The 19869-nt window shown below is 44.7% G+C and overlaps 1 protein-coding gene across 1 annotated transcript; it reads right to left on the bottom strand.

Annotated features, from left to right (window-relative positions):
- Positions 1-10643: 10643 nt before the first annotated feature.
- On the bottom strand, positions 10644-16518 carry CUNH20orf202 (chromosome unknown C20orf202 homolog). Its single transcript, XM_051194230.1, has 2 exons — positions 16438-16518; positions 10644-10874 (listed from the first exon to the last, which is right to left on the bottom strand). The coding sequence occupies exons 1-2, from the start codon at positions 16501-16503 to the stop codon at positions 10644-10646; spliced, it is 297 nt and encodes a 98-aa protein (XP_051050187.1). The 5' UTR covers positions 16504-16518.
- Positions 16519-19869: the final 3351 nt, after the last annotated feature.

The raw sequence follows: 19869 nt of genomic DNA, 5'->3' as shown, positions 1-19869 counted from the left end.
GTGCGAGAGGGTAGATAGAGCAGGGACAGGTGTTAGATCCTATGGTCTTACTGTGAAAGGTGAGATCTCTGAACTTCCTTAGGCTGTGTTAGCCGCTTCCACTTAACTAGCTCCTGTTACAGGGCTCTCACTAGAGAAAACCACTCAAACATAATCTATGAGCTAGTTGAAACTTTATTTCAGCTGGCTGGCAACTACACTTGGGTATTTGGGACACAACTGCAGCCCCGAGGCTTTTTTTGGGTCCATATTTAAGCAAGAAAATCACATCCTGGCTGGAAATTCCTTAAGGTTCCCTTCCTGCACCTGTAAGCAGATAGCTTCAAAAACTAAAAACGTGATTAGCAAAAATAGTGAGGTCAGGCTGACCAATGCAAAAAGGCCCTATCTTTGAGTTGTTTTTCTTCCAGGAATTGTTTTTCTTAAATTCTCCCTTATAGTTAGTAAATGGCACTTTACTCAGCAAGACAAAATGGAGTCACAATAGTCAACTTGCCACTCATCATCCCTTTGAACTTCAGTTTTCCTCATCTGTAAAATGGTAAGTTGATAATAAAAGTACCTACACCAAAGAGTATTGCAAAATAATGATAATAATAATAATAATAATACTGAGATGATGTATGTAAAGAACCCACACTCACAAGTGCTTAAGAAGTATTGGCTATTATTGCTATTATTATTTAAAAGATCATTCATATTGACTCATCCTCTCTCCCCAATTTTGTAGGCAGTAAACATTTTTCAACCTGAATCATAACTTTTAATAGTTAAAGCCAGTTTTTTGAATCTGAGGAAAATCACAATTCGTATCAATAATACATTTGAAACAACGATATCCAGTATGAGGCTATAAACATGGCCCAGGCTCCTTCCAGGAGGGAGAGATTGCTCCATTTAGTTTAACAACCACACAGTAGCTATATGTTTCCTTTTTGTGAAATAAGGAAATCTGTAAGAGAGGAAACAAAACCTGTCCAAGATCACATCATTGGGAATGGTAGAAACAGGGTCACATTCCATTGTAGTTCCCATTTCCTACCTTGGAGTTGATGCTACAGCCATCACTCAAGCACATATCTGGGAGATATCCTTGATGCTGCCTACACCATCATGGCCAGATGTTTCTGCAAGCTTTGTGGGAACTATACTTAACTGCAATCCTTTAAGATCAATGTGCTTTTCCACTCCAGATCCCTGTCACACTATGTTGGTAAAACAAGGGAAGCAGCCAAGACAGATTTAAGTGCACATTTAATTTAGATTCAAAGAGATCCATGCTTATGTGTGGTGATATTTTGTTTATGATCTAACAAATAAAGCTTGCCTAAAGATCAGAGTGCAAAGCTAGCCACAGTCATAGAGGCCAGGCAGTGGTGGTACACACCTTCAATTCCAGCATTCAGGAGACAGAGGCGGATGGATCTTTGTTAGTCCAAGGCCATACTGAACTACATGAAATATATCCAGTCTAAAAGAGAAACAGAGCTCACACAGGGTAATCTCAGCATTTGGGATCCCACACCTTTAATCCCAGTACTACAGAGGAGTGTAAAGCGGGAGAAGACAGGAATTGAGGATTCTGAGGTTCAGTGGATCGCCCCTTCCGTCTGAGCATTGGTAGAGGTGAGAACCCTCTAGTGGCTGGCCACTTTGCTTCTCTGATCTTCAACTTTAACCACAATATCTGTCTCTGGGTTTTTATTATTCGTGCTACCCATATGGGCCACTGTCAGTTTCCATCTATGGTTAAGTCATTGCTATCCATCTTAGTATGGGAATGGCTTCTAGATACACAACTACCACACACTAAGCTGGCTCAACCTCCGTGTGAAGGAGGGTTCCATGGCTAAAAATAGTTAACACTCAACAACACCAGGAGTGAGTCCACAGGGCAGGAAACAAGGTTGGAAGCTAGCCCATGGAAAACCCTTCTCACCATCAAACAGAAGATTTGGTTCCCACAAAGGCCAGTTAAAGCAGAAAACTTAGGGCTCAGTATGTGAAGGTACTTGCTGTGAAGCATAAGGGCCTGAGCTCAAATCCCCAGAACCCATGTAAAAACTGGACACATGGTGTAAGTGTCTATAACTCCAGTGCTCCTACACAGAAATAGGAGGTGAAGACAGGTGAATACCCAGAAGCTGTCAGACCAGTTAGCCTGCAAAACAAAAAACCCTGTCTCAAAAAAGGTGGAAGGTGAAAATTCACTCCTGGAGTTGTCCTTTGTTTTTCAAACACTTGTCATGGCAAGAACATACCCATATTCACATGAAGTAATATGTATATATCAGTGTGCATGTACACACACAGCAGAAATCTTCTGTCGATGCAGCAGATGCAGTCATGGGTGTGGCACACGTTTTTCTTCCTTCCTAATTAAAACAATGACAAGGCTCAAAATGCCCAGACTTGTGTTTGTTGAGCACAGACATGTAACAATACTATAAGCAGCCAGTAGGAGTGTTTGTTGTATGATATCAATGTAGCAGATCACATCTTATGTGGAATGTCTGCTTTGGTAATGTCTGATGCCTAACAGAGATGTCCTGTGGTGCATAACAAACTAGTAATTCATTAAGAGAAGTAGGTAAATTCCAAGTAAAAGGGTGAGTACATTATTGTCCATGTAATAATCTATTAATAATTAATTTAGCTGGGCAGTGATGGTGCATGCCTTTAGTCCCAGCACTCAAGAGGCATAGGCAGATGGATCTCTGAGTTCTAGACCAAGTTCCAGTGCAGGTTCCAAAGCTATAGAGAAACTCTGTCTCAAAAAAACCCATAAAAATAATAATCTAATTAATTTAAAATAAGGCCTGGTATAGTAGAGTGGGCCTTTAATCCCAGCACTTGGGAGGCAGAGGCAGGCAGACTTTTAAGAGTTCAAGGCCAGTGTGGTCTCCATAGAGAGTTCCAGGACAGTTAGGGCTACCTGGAGACACCCTATCTCAAGAAAAAAATTAAAAGGGAAGAATCAGGGTTAAGCATGAAAGCACATACCTTTGATCCCATCACCTAGGAGGCAGAGGGAAGTAGATCTCTGTTCATTCGGGGCCAGCCTACTCTACAGTGAGGGCTGTGGAGTGAAAGTGTCTTGAAAAAAAAAAAAACAACAACAAATGAATCACAAATGTACTAAGAAAGACTTAAGCTTTTCTATTTCCTGAAATGAAATGCTCTTATGGATGAAGAAAATAGCTCATAATATACCACTACAATGGAGACATTTAAAAAAGCTGGTTAATGTGCTGTCAGCTCAAAGAATATTTAGAATTAGTCACTATCCAGTATGACTTAACAGTTCCAATATGAAAGAAGCTTAGTGATTCCCCCAAATTTACAATAATCCTTGGAATTTACCCATCATTCAGCTTTACAACATAAAGAAAACTGTTAAATTATCCACACATAGAAAGTTAACCTTGTAGGACAGAAATATTTCCCAAGGCTCTTTATAGGAATTAACACAACAAAGACATTGTCATGATCAATCAACAAAAAATAGAGGGAAATTAATACAGACCCATATCATTCAGTCTATTAATAAAAGTATGTGTTAAGTTTCCAATGTGGTGACAAAATACTTGAGATGATCAACTTAAAAGAAGGAAAATTTTGCTTTGGCTTCAAGTTTCAATCCATGTTGCTGTGGCATAGTAGATTATGGTGATAGGCCTGGAAGAGCAGGTCTGTTTGCCTAGCTGTGTCTGGGAAGCTGTTGGGAAAGGAGGAGAAAGGGAGAGAGGGAGGGAGAGTGGTAGAGAGAGGGAAAGTGATGGGGTTGTGTGTGTGTGTGTGTGTGTGTGTGTATCCAGAGTCCTCATATCTCTTCAAGGACTATCCCCCAGTCACCTAACTTCCTTCTATTAGGCTCCAGTCTAAAGATTCCCTTACTTTCCAATAGTGCTACAGGCTGCTAACCAAGGCTTTAGCATGAGGGTGACATTAAAGAGCCCAGCCATAGCACCATGGCTGTATTTTTATGCTGTTTGTGATGTTTATCAGCTTTTGAAACTTCGTAACTTGTTGCTGCCCTCATTTTAACATAACATTCCCGCCCTAATTGCGTTCTGTATTTGTGACTTGACATTCATTTTCCTGAAGAGTGACCTAAATTTTCTAAGTCTCACAAAGTAGAGTCTTCCCATCCAAGCCTCTTTCCCCTGCCTTCCTGGTCTCTAGTCTTTAGAATACCCTCTATTGCCCTGGCTTGCGAAGCCCCAGCCCTACTAGTAACAGAAACATAGTATCAGAATCATACCTGTAAATAAATGGATGTATGACTCAAAAACCTGGAAGCTAGATGGTTAGCTGCATGGAAACATGAATTTCACCTGTTTTATTCATTGCTGCATTCACAGTACCAAATAGTGCCTCACGCACAGGTAAAGTTTTTTATTTTTTATGTGGTGCTGGGTATCCAACCCAGGGTCCTTTGCATGTAGGTTTTACCAGCCTGGCAGCAAGTGTTTTTAAATGAACCATTGGCTTCGTCATGAGAGGAAGACAGGGCAGGTTCACAAACCCTCTGCAGAGAGCTTCCAGAAGACAGGAAGAAACTGGAGTGATGCAGTCTTTGGCAATTATAAATGGAACTCTAGGATTACAATTCTGAATTCAGAACTTGGTGCCCTCAATCATGCATGCTCTTCTTGCCCTCAACAATCACAAGCCCTAGTTCCTGGGTGGTGCTTCCACCCTGTTCTCTCTGTCCTGTTTGCCCTCCCCAGTCCACAGCTCTTTCGCTGAGTAAAAGTCAGTTTTCCTAACCCAAGATCAAAGTGTTGGCCGGGCTGATTCCCTCCAGAGCCTTACAGGGAGAACTTGTTCCTTGCCTCTTGCTGTTTCTGGTGGCTACAGGTGGCCCTGTTCCTGGACCTGAGGCTGCTGATATACCTGTGCGTTATCCATCAACCTGTCCATGTATTAGAAGTTGAAATGATCAAGAATATCTCTTCTTTATAGATTTTTGACTTTAAGAAGTAATAGGAAGGTTAGGGAATGGCTCACTGGGAAAGTGCTTGTTGTGTAATAATGAGGAGTTCATATCCCCACGAAAAAGCCAAAGGCAGTGGTATGTGTCTGTGTTCCAGCCTTGCCAGAGCAGACATAGAGATTTCTAGATCCTGCAGTCCAGCTAGCCTAGCCAAGTCAATGAGCTTAGGATTTGGTGAGAGACCATGTCTCAGAAAACAATAAGGTTGTCAGAGTAAAACTGGGATGTCAACTTCTGCACACATGCACACACATCTGCCTATCTATGAACATGTATAACATACACACTGTATGAACACATACAGCAGTATAGTTGATTTTTTTAACTTTTTGCTCTTTCAGGACCCACCAACCAGCTCCCAAATACACACACACACACACACACACACACACACACACACACACACACTTATTATTACTTATGAATTCCTAGCCTTAACTTGGCTTCTTTCTGTTATGCCCTAAATCCGGAACCCGAATTACCACCACGAGAGTGACTCTGATACAAAAAAAGGTGTTTATTTGTGAGTTAACTCAGGTCCCTCCATCTGTCCAAAGCCGTGGCAGCAGCCACAACAGCAGCAGCAACAGCAGCAGCAACAGGAGCAGAGCAGGAGAGACCCAGAGCATCAGGGAAAGGAGTTTATGTAGTAGGCAGGCAGGAGGAAGGGGCTTGGGAAAACTCCAAGCCCACCTAGCTACAGCCTTGGGATTGGCTCAAGGCTGGACTGGGCTGTTTGGCTGCCCTGGGTGGAGGGAGAAATCCAAGCCTCTGAATGGTGACTGGCTGCCCCTATGAAGTGGCAGGAATTTCCAGGCAGGAGTTTCCAGTCTAGGGGAACCCCCAGCCTGAGGAGATTCCAAACTGGGGGAGGGGTATTCCAAGCTTGCTGACCTGGGATTGGTCCATTTTTCTAGCTCAGGGATTGGTTAGTTTTAAGTCAGGCAAAGAGATGGCTCCAGTTCCAGGACCATCTTTCCATAGTTTCTTCCTATGGTTCCTTTTGGCTTTTTGGCTCCAATTCTAGGATCTGAGTGAATTTCTTTTACATGTCAAGAATCTAGGGTCCAACTACATTATTTTGGCGCTAGTTTGGGAGTTAGGGTGTTTTTTCCTGGCCCTAAGCTTAGGGATAAAGTGTTTCTTTAGCTGGCTTGGGTCCAGAATCCAGGATGTGTTTCTTTTACTGGGTTGGGGCTTGGGGCTGAACTGTTCAGGGTCTGTGTAGGGGCTGCAGACCAGGGATTTTTCTGGGGTCTGAGTCTCTCAGTTTCTAGTCAATTTTCCTTAAATTATGTTTATTTTGCCTCTGGGTTTTTATCTTTCTCTATTCTATATACCTTTTTTACTTCTTACTCGGTGGCTGGCCTCTGATGCCCTCCTCTCCTTCTTTGCTTACTCCTCCTTCTTTCCAGCTTTCTCTTTCTATTTAGTTTCTCTGCCTGTCAGCCCCACCTACCCTTTCTCCTGCCTAGCTATTGGCTGTTCAACTCTTTATTAAATCAATTAGGTGTTTTAGACAGGCAAAGTAACACAGCCTCACAGCATTAAATAAGTGCAACATAAAAGAACGCAACACATCTTTGCAACAATAAACAAATATTCCACAGCATTGACAAATGTAATACATCTTCAGCTAATATTCCACAACTCAGCAGGGAGTGGGATTCACTGGCAGTGGAACTAGGACTGAGAAAATGCAGAAAAAACTAGAATGCATATTCCAGGTATGAACTAAGAGAGCTGAACCCCATGTTGTGAGGAAACCCAGGCCATGTGAGGGTCATATGTGGGTGTCCAATCTGACAGCTTCAGATAAGGCCCCAGACAATAGCCAGTATCACCTGCTAAACCTGCAAACAAATGTGCCTATCTGACTGCAACGCAAAGGAAGACTCACTTAGGCAGAGCCCAGTCAGCTCCCAGACCCAGGTAAGATGGTTTACACCAGTCAACAGTGGCTGTGCATAAGACGATTGTTGTTATTTGACTTTGGGGGCCATTTGTACACACTGATATATGCTTGTTCATGTGTCATGCATGCCAGAACCCAACCTGATCATTAATCATCAGTCTAATGGGAGCCCTGCCCTGCTACCTCAAGCCACTCTGGGTTTCATGTATTGAACCAATGTGCTTCCTGCACTTGAGGACTTGGCATCTGACCACATTGATGCATCCGTTTGCCAGCTCTATTTCCTCCTCTGCTCAGTGAACAAAGGCCCTGGCTTTTCCTTTCGAATAGCATGATCTTTGTGCTCCCCCTGGTGCTCACTGCCTGTCCTGGATGGATTCAATTCCCAGCCTTCTACAACTATGGGCAGGATGTTGTTTCCAGCACCTGGGCTCAGATTCAGTTTGTTCTGACCTAGCATCAGAACTGAAACCGGTTTTAGGTGGAAAATCCTGGAGCAGGGGCAATATCTCACAGAGGAGCCACTGCAGGGCTCTGGGTCTACTTCTAAGATTAATGTGGAAGTGGAGGTTGGCAGGGTGTTTGGTCTATGGGCCAGCTGTGGGAAGCTGGCAAGCTAGAACAGGCAGAAGGTAGTAGTGGTATCTGTCACTAGGCAGGGAGACCACTGTCCTTTCTTCTTTGCATGGCCAGGCAGGTATGGCTTTTGATGATGATTGTTAACAAGCTTGTCCATTTATCATTATCAAAAGTCAGCAGGCATTCCCACAGAAAAAGAACAAGTTGCCAAGTATTAGGCTTTCCAGGGCAGAGTGCTGTATAAAATGCTATATGTGAATGACTCCACTTCATATGAGAAGTGCTATTATTATCACCTTATTATACCTGGGGGATAAGGTGAATGAGGCTCAAAGAGCCTGGGGGCAACTCATGTAAGAACGAAGTGTAAAAAATGAGTGGACCGAAGGGATGGAGTACTTGCTACACAGCTTGAGAACCCGAGTTTGGATCTCAAGTATCAGTGTAAAAACCAGGAGGGACTGGAGAGATGTCTCAGTGGTTAATAGTGTTTGTTTGCTATCCAGAAGACCCAAAGTTTGGTTCCCAGCCCTCAGGTCAAGTGCCTAACAACTGCCTGTCACTCTAGCTTTAGGGTACTGTTCTTTAACACTTTCCCCCAAGCTTAAAACTTTCATTCCTGCAGGAAGCTCCTTAAACAGGAAGATAAACAAACAACTAAAAATAACTTCAGGAAGTCCCTGAAACCAACCAGATTCACTAGTTCCCTTCCTGTAAGAGTGAACACTAAAAGCTGAGAATGACCCTGAGACAGAAGGAAGTTGAGCTGCCAAAAGGACTCTGAAGCCAGACCAGCAGGTGCCAGGAAAAGTAGAAACCAGCTGTGCTGTCTGGAAGAGGTTTAGACCATGGCACTTGGGAAAGACACGCTCCAATCTGCTGAGCTGCCTGCTGAAGGGACCAGGGCCAGTTTGCTAAGACCTCTGCCCACCATCCTACGTTGACTCATGTCTGGCTTCCATCAGATCCTCAGGAAGTGCATCCAGTCTGGTAGTCAATCAGAGTCCTACCTGGTCACAAGCAGGACCGGTTCTTACTATCTTCAGTCAAATAGACCCATGTCACAGCAAACAGATCCCTACCACTGCAACCACAGCTGCTGACCAGATGTCATGAGCCAATCACAAAATGACTCCTGTACCAATAAGAGTCTACACCCAATCATTTCAAGGTGCACTAACCACAGGGGGAATTCTCCTAAGCGTGCTTAAAAGGGACTGTCTTACCCTCCCCCAAAGTTGACACCATTTTTGGATGGACCCCAGCATTCTGGCTTTTCTGTCTCAAGAATAAAGCTGCTTTTTGCAATTTCATATAGGTTACCTTCTGGTCATTTGGAGAGATCTAAGGACTCTATGCCTGAAGGCTGTGAGTTCCAGGCTCCCAGTTTTGTGAGCTGTCACCCATGCTGGAATGGGTTTTGATGATACAGCTGTCTTTGAGTAATTTCTGCTTCTGTACACCCATGTTCCTGTAAGAGACCCCAATAAAAGTCATTTGTTCACCAAATTGGACTTTGGTATTTTGGTTTGTCATGGGGTAGGTAGGAAACAAGCCACACCTTCTCTTCCTTCCTTCCTTCCTTCCTTCCTTTTTTTTTTAAACACACAGAATTTAATACAAAGAGTTGTTAACTAGGTATAAAGTTGACTGAGCAGATGAGAAGTTATAAAAAGAATTCCAAACTAGCAATTACAGGAAGAATTTACCACCTCCAGTGCTGGGGGATCAGGAAACTGAAGGATTAAAATTTAAACCACACAGACAGGAGCCCTGTAGCCCTGGCCTACAGACATCTAAGAAGGATGCTGAGCCTATAGGGTGCCTCCAGGCTGGGCCTTGGACCTATACAGATCTCATGGCACCTGCTCTGAGGTGAAGATCACTGCTGGGTGACACCAAGAGATACTGCAGGGGACAAAGGAGCCAGTCCCTCCTTTCATCTCTTGTCCTGGAATCTAACCCTACACTACTTATTGGCAAAGATCAACTCAGCCTAAAGAACAGACGAGAGGAAAAAAAAAGAGAGAGATACCATAATAGAGGGAGCCATTATAGGTTTGAAGAGAGAAATGACTCTAGAGAAATGTCCAGCGACCTACAAGAATGACCCCAACTAACAATCTGAGCAACAGTGGAAAGGCTACCTTATATGCCCTTCCCTGATAATGAGATTGATAACTAACTTATCCATCATCATAGAGCCCTCATCTAGATGGAAACAGAAGCCAACACTGAGCCGAACTCCTGGAATCCAGATGTAGAGAGGGAGGAATGATAAGAAAAGGGGCCAAGACCAGGCTACAGAAACCCACAGAGACAGCTGACCTGAACAAGAGGGAGCTCATGGACCCTCAGACTGATATCTGGGAAACCAGAATTATACTGACTCAGACCCCCTGAACATGGGTTTCAGTTAGAAGGCTTGGGCAGTCTAAGGGACCTCTGACAGTGGAACCAGGATGTATCCCTGATGCACGAAAGGACTTTGAGAACACATTCCCCATGGAGGGATACTCCCTTAGCCTAGGAAAGGGGGAAGGGCCTAGACCCTACTCCAAATGACTTGACAGATTTTGATGTTCCCTCCCGAAAGGCATCATCCTCCCTGTGGAGTGGGGAGGGGAATGGGCTGGGAAAGGAGTAGGGGGGCAAACAAGGGAGGGAGAGGGAATTGGGATCGATATGTAAAATAAGAAATATAAATAAATATATATATATATATAAAAGAAAAACATCAAACTATACCCTTGAAGTGTGGTTGGCAGGATCCTGATAGCAATCCAGGGGAAGGATTGTGGTTAGTTTCGTTGAGTCACATGCCCATGAATTAAGCTAATCATAAATCATGGTGTTAGAGCCAACGTGAATTATACAGTTGACTAGGCCTGGTGACCTTCTCATCGCTGTGATCTGTGGTGGCAGCAGAGCCTGTTGCTATCAGATAAAGGGGGCTGGGAACACAGAAAATAGCCACTACAGGTATTCTGATTTTTCACCAACGCAACAGTAGGCAGCCATCTTTGCACATCATAATCTTTCTTTAACAATTACCCTATGAAAAATTCCTAAAAAGATCCAAGGACACACAGTAGACACAAAATTTATATTGGTGGTGGGAGGGTTTTGATGAGTATCTTCTTTGGCTGGTTAAGGAAGGGAGCTTCTCCTGCTCTCTTCCCCTAGGAGCAGCTGGGACAATCCTCTCGACACAGGCTGGCAGCCCCTGCTGTCTGAGCCCAGTCTAGCTCGGAAAGGTGATGTGCTTCTGCTGGGCCTTGTATTCTCCCAGTGGGTGCTTTCAGCCCGAAGCTCCTCCAGGAGGCTCTGCAGGTGCCTCAGGGCGAGCAGCAGCTGCTGATCTTGGATCTGCATCTCAGTCTAGGAGAGATGAGGCATTGGTGGGAGTGAGACAGGCACAGTCTGTGTTCGTTGAACCCTATCCCATCACTATCTCAGTGGAGTCAAGCCCCTACATCCTCACACTAGCCACACACACCATATTCCCCTAAAGCCTCAGTTTGAATCTAGGAAATGAGGGCAAATTACTCACCTTTCCAAGGCTCCAATGAGGACAGGATGAATTGGAAGACATGCTCTGAAGTGTGACAAAGATACCACCACTATATCTTTTAGTCTTCATGGTAACAAACAGACCATCAGTGTTCTCTAGGGGAACACACTAATATGCCCAACTAGCCCAACAGCCTCTGTGTACCAATACAAGGTCCAAGAATCCAGTAGCTGGATATCTCAGCTGGTCTTCAGTATATGCCAGAATCCTGAAGGAGTAGGCTCTAATGTCAGTGAAGGAATGGATTTCACAGTGACAGAGAGAGCAATCAGGAAAAGAGAACAAGCTTCTTTCTTCCACGTCCTTTATATAGACTGTTAGAGGTGTAGCCCAGATTAAAGGTGGGTCTTCCTATCTCAAAAGATCTGAATTAAAAGGAGTTTCCCCTCTTGAATGATTTAATTAAGAGCATACCACTCACAGGTATACACAGACACTTGGGTTTTAGTTAATTCCAGATGTGGTCAAGTTGACAACCAAGAATAGCCATCACAATTATTAACATGCTAGTGGTTTCTCTCATTAACAGTGAAGTGAAGCCAACCCTAGAGCTGGAGCACATTTAGAAGTGCAAGGCTTGCAGATCCCAAGTCTTTTCAAGGGATCAGCAGTGTCAAAACAACTTTCTCTACAATAAGATACAATTTCCCCTTTTGCTTTTATCATCTTATTAGCACACAGTGGTGCTTGCCAGAAGCCAATGGCATACAATACCTCATTGAAATAGAAAGGACAGCAATGTCATCCACCTCCAAACCTTTCATCTTCTTCCAGAAAACTTTTCCTATACATTTTGCACCCTATTTTTAACACATTACATTTTGTTTTGTGCTGAAGTAATTTTTGCAATATACATGGAAAAGCCACAAAAGGGCAACTGTCTCATGGCATTCTAGGAGGATGGCTCCAGGATCCATCCCTGTAGATACCAAGATCTAAGTGCATCTAAGCACCTTACAGAAAATGTCACCATGTTTAGACATACCCTGTATGAGCCTCCTATGTGCTTTAGATTATTGCTAGCTGACCTGTGTCTTAGGCTTTTATTGTTTTAATAAAGGCCATGCTTATCACAGCCATAGCTCCAGCTGCAGGGATCTGATGTCTTCTTCTGGCCTCCATGGGCACCTGCACTCATGTGCACAAATCCACCCCCACACACACTTAAAAACAAATCTTTAGTGTGTGTGCATGTGTGGGGTCAACTACAAGGGATGGTAAGATGGCATTGCAGGTAAAGGCATTTGCTGCCACACTTGACGTGGTGCCTTGAATATCCTCTATAAGCTCAGATGTTTGAATACGTGCTTCCAAATTGGTAGCACTCTTTGGGTAGGTTTAGGACATGTGGCCTTGTTGAAGGAAATATGCCACTGGGGGTTGGGATTTGAGGTTTTGAAAACCACATGCTGTTCCCAATTCGTTCTCTGTTTCCTGTTTGTAGTGGTCCAGGAAGTGAGCCCTCAGCCCCTTGTGCCAACTACCATGTCTACTGCTTGCTGCTATGCTTCCAAACTATGAGAGTCCTGCTAAAACTGTAAGCCAAATAAACCCTTCCTCTGGTAATTTGTCATGGTCATGGTGATTGTCTTAGTCAGGTGTACTGCGATGAAGCACTATGACCATGGCAACTGCAAGGGGCAAGGGTTTATTTGGCTTATGCTTCCACATCACAGTTCATCATCGAATGAAGTCAGGGCAGGAAGGAGGCAAGAGCTGTTGCAGAGGTCATGGAGGTGTACTGCTTCCTGGCTTGTTCCCCCTAGCTTGCTTAGCCTGCTGTCTTATACAACCCGAGACCAACAGCCCAGGGGTACTCTCTCTCACAACAGACTGGGCCATCCCCCACAATTACTAATTTTAAAAAATGCCATACAGGCTTGCCTGCAGCCAGATAATATGAAGGCATTTTTTTTTCAATTAAATTTTCCTTCTCTCAGGTGACTCTAGCTTGTGTCAAGTTGTCATCAAACTAGCCAGCACAATCATCTGAACTCTTGTCAACTTGACACAGAAATACTTCACTGCTGAGCCACAAGCCTCCCTTTCTTGTTCACCCCCAACATCACACATTAATGTCAACATTACAATATAAAACATTTTACAAACTTAAAAAGTCCCAGTCTTTAAAAAAAAATCATGCTTGAAAATTCAGTCTCGTTAAAAACCCTAAGTCTCTTTTAAATCCAAAATCTTTTCTAAAAGTTTGAAGCCTCTCAACTGTGGGTTCCCATAAAATCAAAAGTAAGTTAAATACTTTCTTACATCAAGAGGGGAGAACCAGGGCATGCTGACACTCAGAACCAAACCAACTCTTTAACACTGTAAATAACTCAAGGTCCAATACATGGGATTCACTCGGATCTTCTGAGCTCCTCCAAGCATCTCTTCTTTGGCCTCATCCTCTGCTACACACATGGCTTGGCTTCCAGGCTCCATCCAGCTCCACTCCACTGCTGCCCTTGGTGATTGTCTCAAGGTACTGGTACCCCCAAAATGCGGGGGGTCTCTGCTGCAACTGGGCTACATTTTCACCAATAGCCTTTCCTGGACTCTCTCTCCCCATGGTGCCAGATCTCAGCTCCTCAGCATGACCCTTTCAATGCTGGACCTTCAACTGCTACTGAGGTTCCACCATGGCGCTCCTGGCTTCTCACAGTGCAAAGTCTCAGGTGTTCTCCATGACCCCTTCATAGCTTCAAAACCAGCACTGCTTGGGTGGCTCTTACACTACCAAGTTCAGCTGCCAGGTGGAGGTACAACCCTGGCTGCCTCTGGAACACAGCTTCTGCATGTTTGTCTCTGAAGAAACACTTCCCAGGAGATTCACCTCAGTGATGCTGCTGGCCTCTTCTTAACCACCGCTAATGTTTCAGCTCCAGCTAACCAGCAACAGTTGTCCCAGAAAAATATAAGGTTTTACTTCAGCGGTTCTGCTCACTTGTCAGTCACTCTTTACCCTAGCTGACCAGAACCACAGACCCTCAACTCAAAATAGCAAACGAGCTTGATAGTCTTTTAGGAACTTTCTGGAACTTCACAAGGACAGCCTCCATTTGTCTGCATTGCTCCCAACATTCTTATTTTCCAGGATCCCACAGAAAATCTCACCAACCTTTGAATATTTAATGGCTTTTCTAGCCCAAAGTTCCAAAGTCCTTCTATAATTCTCCTCTGCAAAGCATGATCAGGTCTGTCACAGCAATACCCCATGATCCTGGTATCAATTTCAGTTCTTGTTAGGATTACTATTGCTGTGATGAAACTCCAAGGCTAAAGTAGGGGAGGAAAGGGTTTATTTATCTTATTACTTCCATATCACTGTTCATCAAGGGAAGTCAGAATAGGAACTCAAGCAGGGCAGGAATCTGGAGGGAGGTGCTGCTTACTGGCTTGCTCATCGTAACTTTTTCAGCCTGCTTTCTTATTTATAGAACCCAGGACCAGCATCCCAGGGGTGGCATCACCCACAATGAGCTGGGCCTTCCCTCACCAATTAATCAAGAAGATGATCTACAGCTGGATCTTACGGAGGTATTTTCTCAAACCATGCTCCGGCCTTTCAGAAGACTCTAGTTTGGGTCAAGTTGACATAAAACTAGCCAGCACAAAATGTAATTTAAAAGTTATTTTTTTTAAACAAAAAAGCAGAGTCAACTATAGTTCAAACTCTGCCCCACCCCAGTCCAAGCTATCACATAATACATCTCAGCTTTTCCATAGAGCAAGTCACTGCATGCGGCTCTCTGGCCACCAGGAGCAAACAGGCTCAAGATGCAGATGTCCAAGGGTTGAAGATGTAACACCCAAATCCTAGGATGGACCTCTAGCATCACAAGGGGGTAGGATGAGAGGTTTTCAAACCCTGTCTCTCTTTACAAGAGATAATTATTAAAACTATTTTCTGGCTGGATGGTGGAGGCGTACGCCTTTGATCCCAGCACTCGGAAGGCAGAGGCAGGTGGATCTCAGTGAGTTCAAGGCCAGGCTGGTCTACTGAGAGTTCCAGGACTGGATCCTAAACTACACAGAGAAACCCTGTCTCAAAAAAAAAACATTTTCCCACTAAAATGTGTTTAAGAGGGGTGGCATATGGCTCAATGGCAGAATATTTCATGTGCAAGACCCTAGGGTTCAGGTTTAGCATTGCAAAAAGTGATTTTCATTTTGTGTGTGCTAGCCTGATCACCTTAAAGATGAGGAGCCCAAGTCTGTGTTTGGGCAGGGTCAGTTTGCAGCTGGGGTGCCTGTGGCTTGTAAGTCACAGCTGCTACTGACCGCAACCCCATGAGAAGCCCTGTTAGGGTTGTGTCCCAGCTGGCCTGTTGCCTAGCAACCCACAAATGTCGACTGGGATGATCGTGTCTGTCCCTCTCTCCTCTAGTGCTCCTGGACAGTCTCCTTCTCTTTCGTGGCTGCTGTGCACATATATTTTGGGACACCTTTTTATTTTGGGACATGGAGAAAACTCCATCAATGAAAGGCATGGAGCCTGGCTTGCCAGGTAACATGGCATGTATACTCGAGAGAATTAGTGACCCACGGGTAAGTCTTTGCCAACTGGAAACAAAAGACAAGCGCAAGCTGCTTATGTAAATGCTTCCCTGCATGCTGTAAGGCACAGTTCCTCTTTCAACACTAGAGCAGAAGTCCCAAGGGCCACTGTCTCTTTTTGGCACCTTCTGCAGGGGGAGTTGGTGTCAGTACTCATGGCCCTGCCCAGCCCAACACCATTTTTGCCTCTACTGGGCTTCCTCCATCTTGCCTCCCTGTGTTTGTACCTCCACATATATCCTTAGTCTCAGTTCTTGTTGGGGCTTCTGCTTGCCTAGCTAATGTGCTGAGTGTCCTCTGTGTCCCCCAGGTTTCACCCTCGGCTCCAAGCACTAATAAGATAAATGTCAGACAGCTCTCACTGAAGCCTTCCGACAACCCCCATCATGTTGGCACTATTACCTTGTGATTAAAGAAACTGAGGCTCAGAGACGTAAAGACGCTAACTAAAGTTCACACAGCAACAGAGCTGGGTACATTCTCAGTACGCAGCACAATGCTAAAACCAGTCTGGTCAGCACCCAGTGTCTCCTATGTAGGTCATGACCCACTTTTCCAGTACCTAAGAACGCCATTGTATTCTGTGTGGCTGCCACAGGGAGGCCCGGAAGGGTGCCTGCAGGGCTCAAACTTCAGCCTGAAGCCCCTGCCACAGCCAATGAGGTCCTGGGAAGGGTGAAGGGTGTGTGTGTGTGTGTGTGTGTGTGTGTGTGTGTGTGTGTGAGAGAGAGAGAGAGAGAGGGGGGGGGGAAGAGAGAGAGACCAGAAGCCTCAGAACATACAGGAAGAGACAACAAGGGAAAGGAAAAGGCTCACCAGCTCCTTCCTGAGCCATTCCAGGGTCTGCTTAAGATTCACTGCTGGCATTCCTGGTATTTCCATTTCAGTGTCCTTGATGAGAGTCCTTGGCAATGACTTGGTTACAAGTCTGAGGGACCTTTCACTTGTATAGTCGGCTTCCTTCAGGCTGTCAGCTAAGTCACCAAGGGTGGAGGTAATGAGAGCAGGACGTGGTTCATGCTGGAAAATGTAGTTTGGGATTTTTTTTTTTAAAGCTTCGGTGATTTGAACAAAACGAGGTAGAAGGGAAGAAAGCGGGGGTATGGATATCTATCTTCATGCCTGATGGTTCCAGGCTCTCAGGGAATCTGATACTGACAGGCATACCAGGACTGTGAGCTGAGTGAGGCCGGTGGTGTCAGCAGGCCTAGTGGGGTTTCTTTATGCTTTCTGTGTAGAGTGGGCACTTCACACATAGCCTCTGGGTTTGATACCCTTCTGTAGTCCCAGCCTCCCATCCCTTCCTCTCTCACCTGTGGAGTCCTGATGAAGGGATTCTGACTTTCCATGCCCCTTAACTCCTGGGATGCTCATGTACCAGTTCTCCACCAGGGAAATCAAAGCAGACATGTGCTCTTACATATAGGGAAATCTTCACTCTCCTGAAAACCAGAAAATGTTGCTTCCTGTTTACTTTTGCTGTCTGCCCCTTTCATCTGCCTGGAATGTGGATGTGATGGCTGGAGCTACAGCTGCCATCTAGCAAACATAAGATGGCAGCCAACGAGAGGAGAGGTTGGAAATTATGCTTTCACTGAGTCAAAAACACCATCTGCCTGTCAGTGAGACTGTAGATGCTTTTTGAACTGGACTCTGCTCCTTGCAATCAAATCCAGTCCTGCCTGATTCTCCATTTACTCCTCACAGTACGCTGTGAAAAGGGCATTCCTCCATCATTCCTTCCAATAAACACTTGTCTACTGTGTTCCAAGTTCTGCCCCAGGCACCAGGCAGAAGCTCCAAACCAGAGAGAGAACAGCCTTGTTTTGCTGATTAATATCTTACCAAATGGAAACAAACAAGATCCAAATGCATGTTTCCACGGGAATAAACAGGAATATATTCTCATGTAGGGTTTTCAAAAGTGCACTCTGTCCACATGAATTTGAAAGTCCAAGCCAAGAACTACGATAGTCATACTAGATATAGAACCTAGATACATATCAGAGTGGACCAGCTAAATGAACCCATCCATGTATGCTCTCAGCTCAGGCTATTACAGCATGCCCATGGGTACACGCTCCTCTAGATCCACCCAGGACCCACAATGACAAAACATGTAAGGAAACTGCCCAGAACAAGTGACAGTGATCAAACACCAACCACCATGGTATCAAACCTTTCTTCCCCCAAGAGCTCTAAGAGAAAAGTATTCTGAAATCTGACTTGGAGCTGCACATCTTCAGTCCTAGCGCTCATGAGGCAGAGGTAGGTGGACCTCCGTAAGTTCTAGGCTAGCCCAGTCTCCATAGTGAGACCCTATCTAAGACAAAAAGTATTAGGAAAATAATTTTAGACACAAAAGAAAATTGAAAACCAAAAATGTCACCATATTAACAAAGAGGATTTGAAATAGAACCTGATAATCTATGCAAGCAAAAAAATTAAAGTAAATATTTATAAATCAAGGAGGAGGGTCTTATTTTAGCCAAGGACTCTGCAGAGCAGAGAGTGTTGCTAGGAATTCTGCCAAGCAGTGGGTACTTGGTAGATGGCACATGAATCATGGTTTTGATGTCCATAGAGAACTGAGGGCTTTCCACTGGCTGGAGGTGGACCTGAGTTCTTTCTAAGTGTGAGGCCTCCAAGGCAGACAAAAAGACCTTGTGCTGGATGGAGCCGGGGTTCTGCCTCCAGCTGTGTAGAGGGAAGTTCCTAAAGTAAATTGTTAGAGGTACCACATTTCTTTCACTCAGGGGTTTACAGCCCAAGGTGGATTCCAATGGCAGCACAAAGACAACTTTGCTGTGCAAATTCTATCCTGGTACAGATTTAGAGCCAAAGTGTTCTGAGAAATAGCTGCTGACCACATCCACCCGGCTTTTAATCATGGGACCAGAAATAATCCTTTCCAGGCTTTGTGTCACACGGCCCTGAAATGACTGGACAACTGTCCGGAGCAGAGATGGGTGTTTCAGTCCTCAAAAGCCACCGCAGACTAGATGGGAAGGGGGTCCTTGGCTCATGGTGGCTGACGTTAGAGAGCTGTTTGGGAGCGGTGACCAAATGAGCCAAGCGGATCTGATCTCGTTTTGAATTTGCCAGAGGTTGCACTGTTACAAGAGCACCGGGTGGCAAACATCTCTGAAACACCTTACTTTCTTTCAAGTAATAGTCACACTAACAAGTTTTCAGTTGCTATAAAAAGTGCCCGAGATAATGAACTTAAAATGGTTTCTTTTCATTCATTTGGGTTCATGGTCAGTTGGCCCTGCTACCTGGAGCTGCGGTGAGGCAGCAGACCACGTCACCGTGAATGGGGGGAAACAAGCTGTTCATCTTACAACAGACATGTAGGGGAAGGTGTGGGAAAGGACACCAGGGTTCCCTTCATATGACCAGAAAACTTTCCACTAGGCCAAACATGTCCTAGGTTCCCCTACCTTTCTAAGGTACCTCAGGCGGGAGAGGACTTTACCCAAGGATCTTTAGAGGACACTTAACCACATCATAGCAACCATCTATTTTCACAGAGAAGTTATGACGTGGTGGGATGGTAAGCTGTTGCCAGCCACACACTTGCAAATCTGGGGCTGCTCAGATCACAGGTCTCCTGCCATCCTCCGGGATTTCTGGGCATGTTCTCTTGGTAAGATTTTTAAAAATGTCTGGAGATTTGGCTCAGTGGGTAATATAATGCTTGTCCAGCAGGCACAAATCCCTGGATTTGATCTCTAAGCTCTGAAAATAACCACACACAATAGCACACATCTGTAAGCCCAGCAGTTGGGAGGAAGAGGCAGAAGGATCAGAAGTTCAAGGTCATTCTTGGATACATAAGGAATTTGAGGCCAGTTTAGGCTATTTGAGATCCTGTCTTAATAAACAAACAAAATAAAAGAGCAAATATAGTTACAGGAAGCTCCTTTAAGGCCTAAGCTCAGAGCTGGCACATTGACACTCTGCCCACCCCTTTGGACAAGGTGAGCTACACAGGCAAGTCCAAGCTGAGGGAAAAGATGTATACCCTTCTACAAAGAGATCTTGGCAAAACACTGTGCTATAGTGTGGAAAAGAATAGGACTACTGGCTTGGAAGGGCCCTGAAGGAGATGACAGAAAGAAACCACACAGTGGGAGGAGCTGGAGACATGGAATACAGTGGTGTGGTGGCAGTGAGAGACACAGGAGGTGACCTCAGAATGAGACGACAACCATTTATTGATGTTCTACTCTGGGTCCTTGACAA

Source organism: Phodopus roborovskii, unplaced genomic scaffold (assembly GCF_943737965.1).
Source record: "Phodopus roborovskii unplaced genomic scaffold, PHOROB, whole genome shotgun sequence".
Lineage (NCBI taxonomy): Eukaryota > Metazoa > Chordata > Mammalia > Rodentia > Cricetidae > Phodopus > Phodopus roborovskii.
Note: the sequence above shows the minus strand (reverse complement) of the source record. Positions and strands in the feature narration are given on the sequence as shown.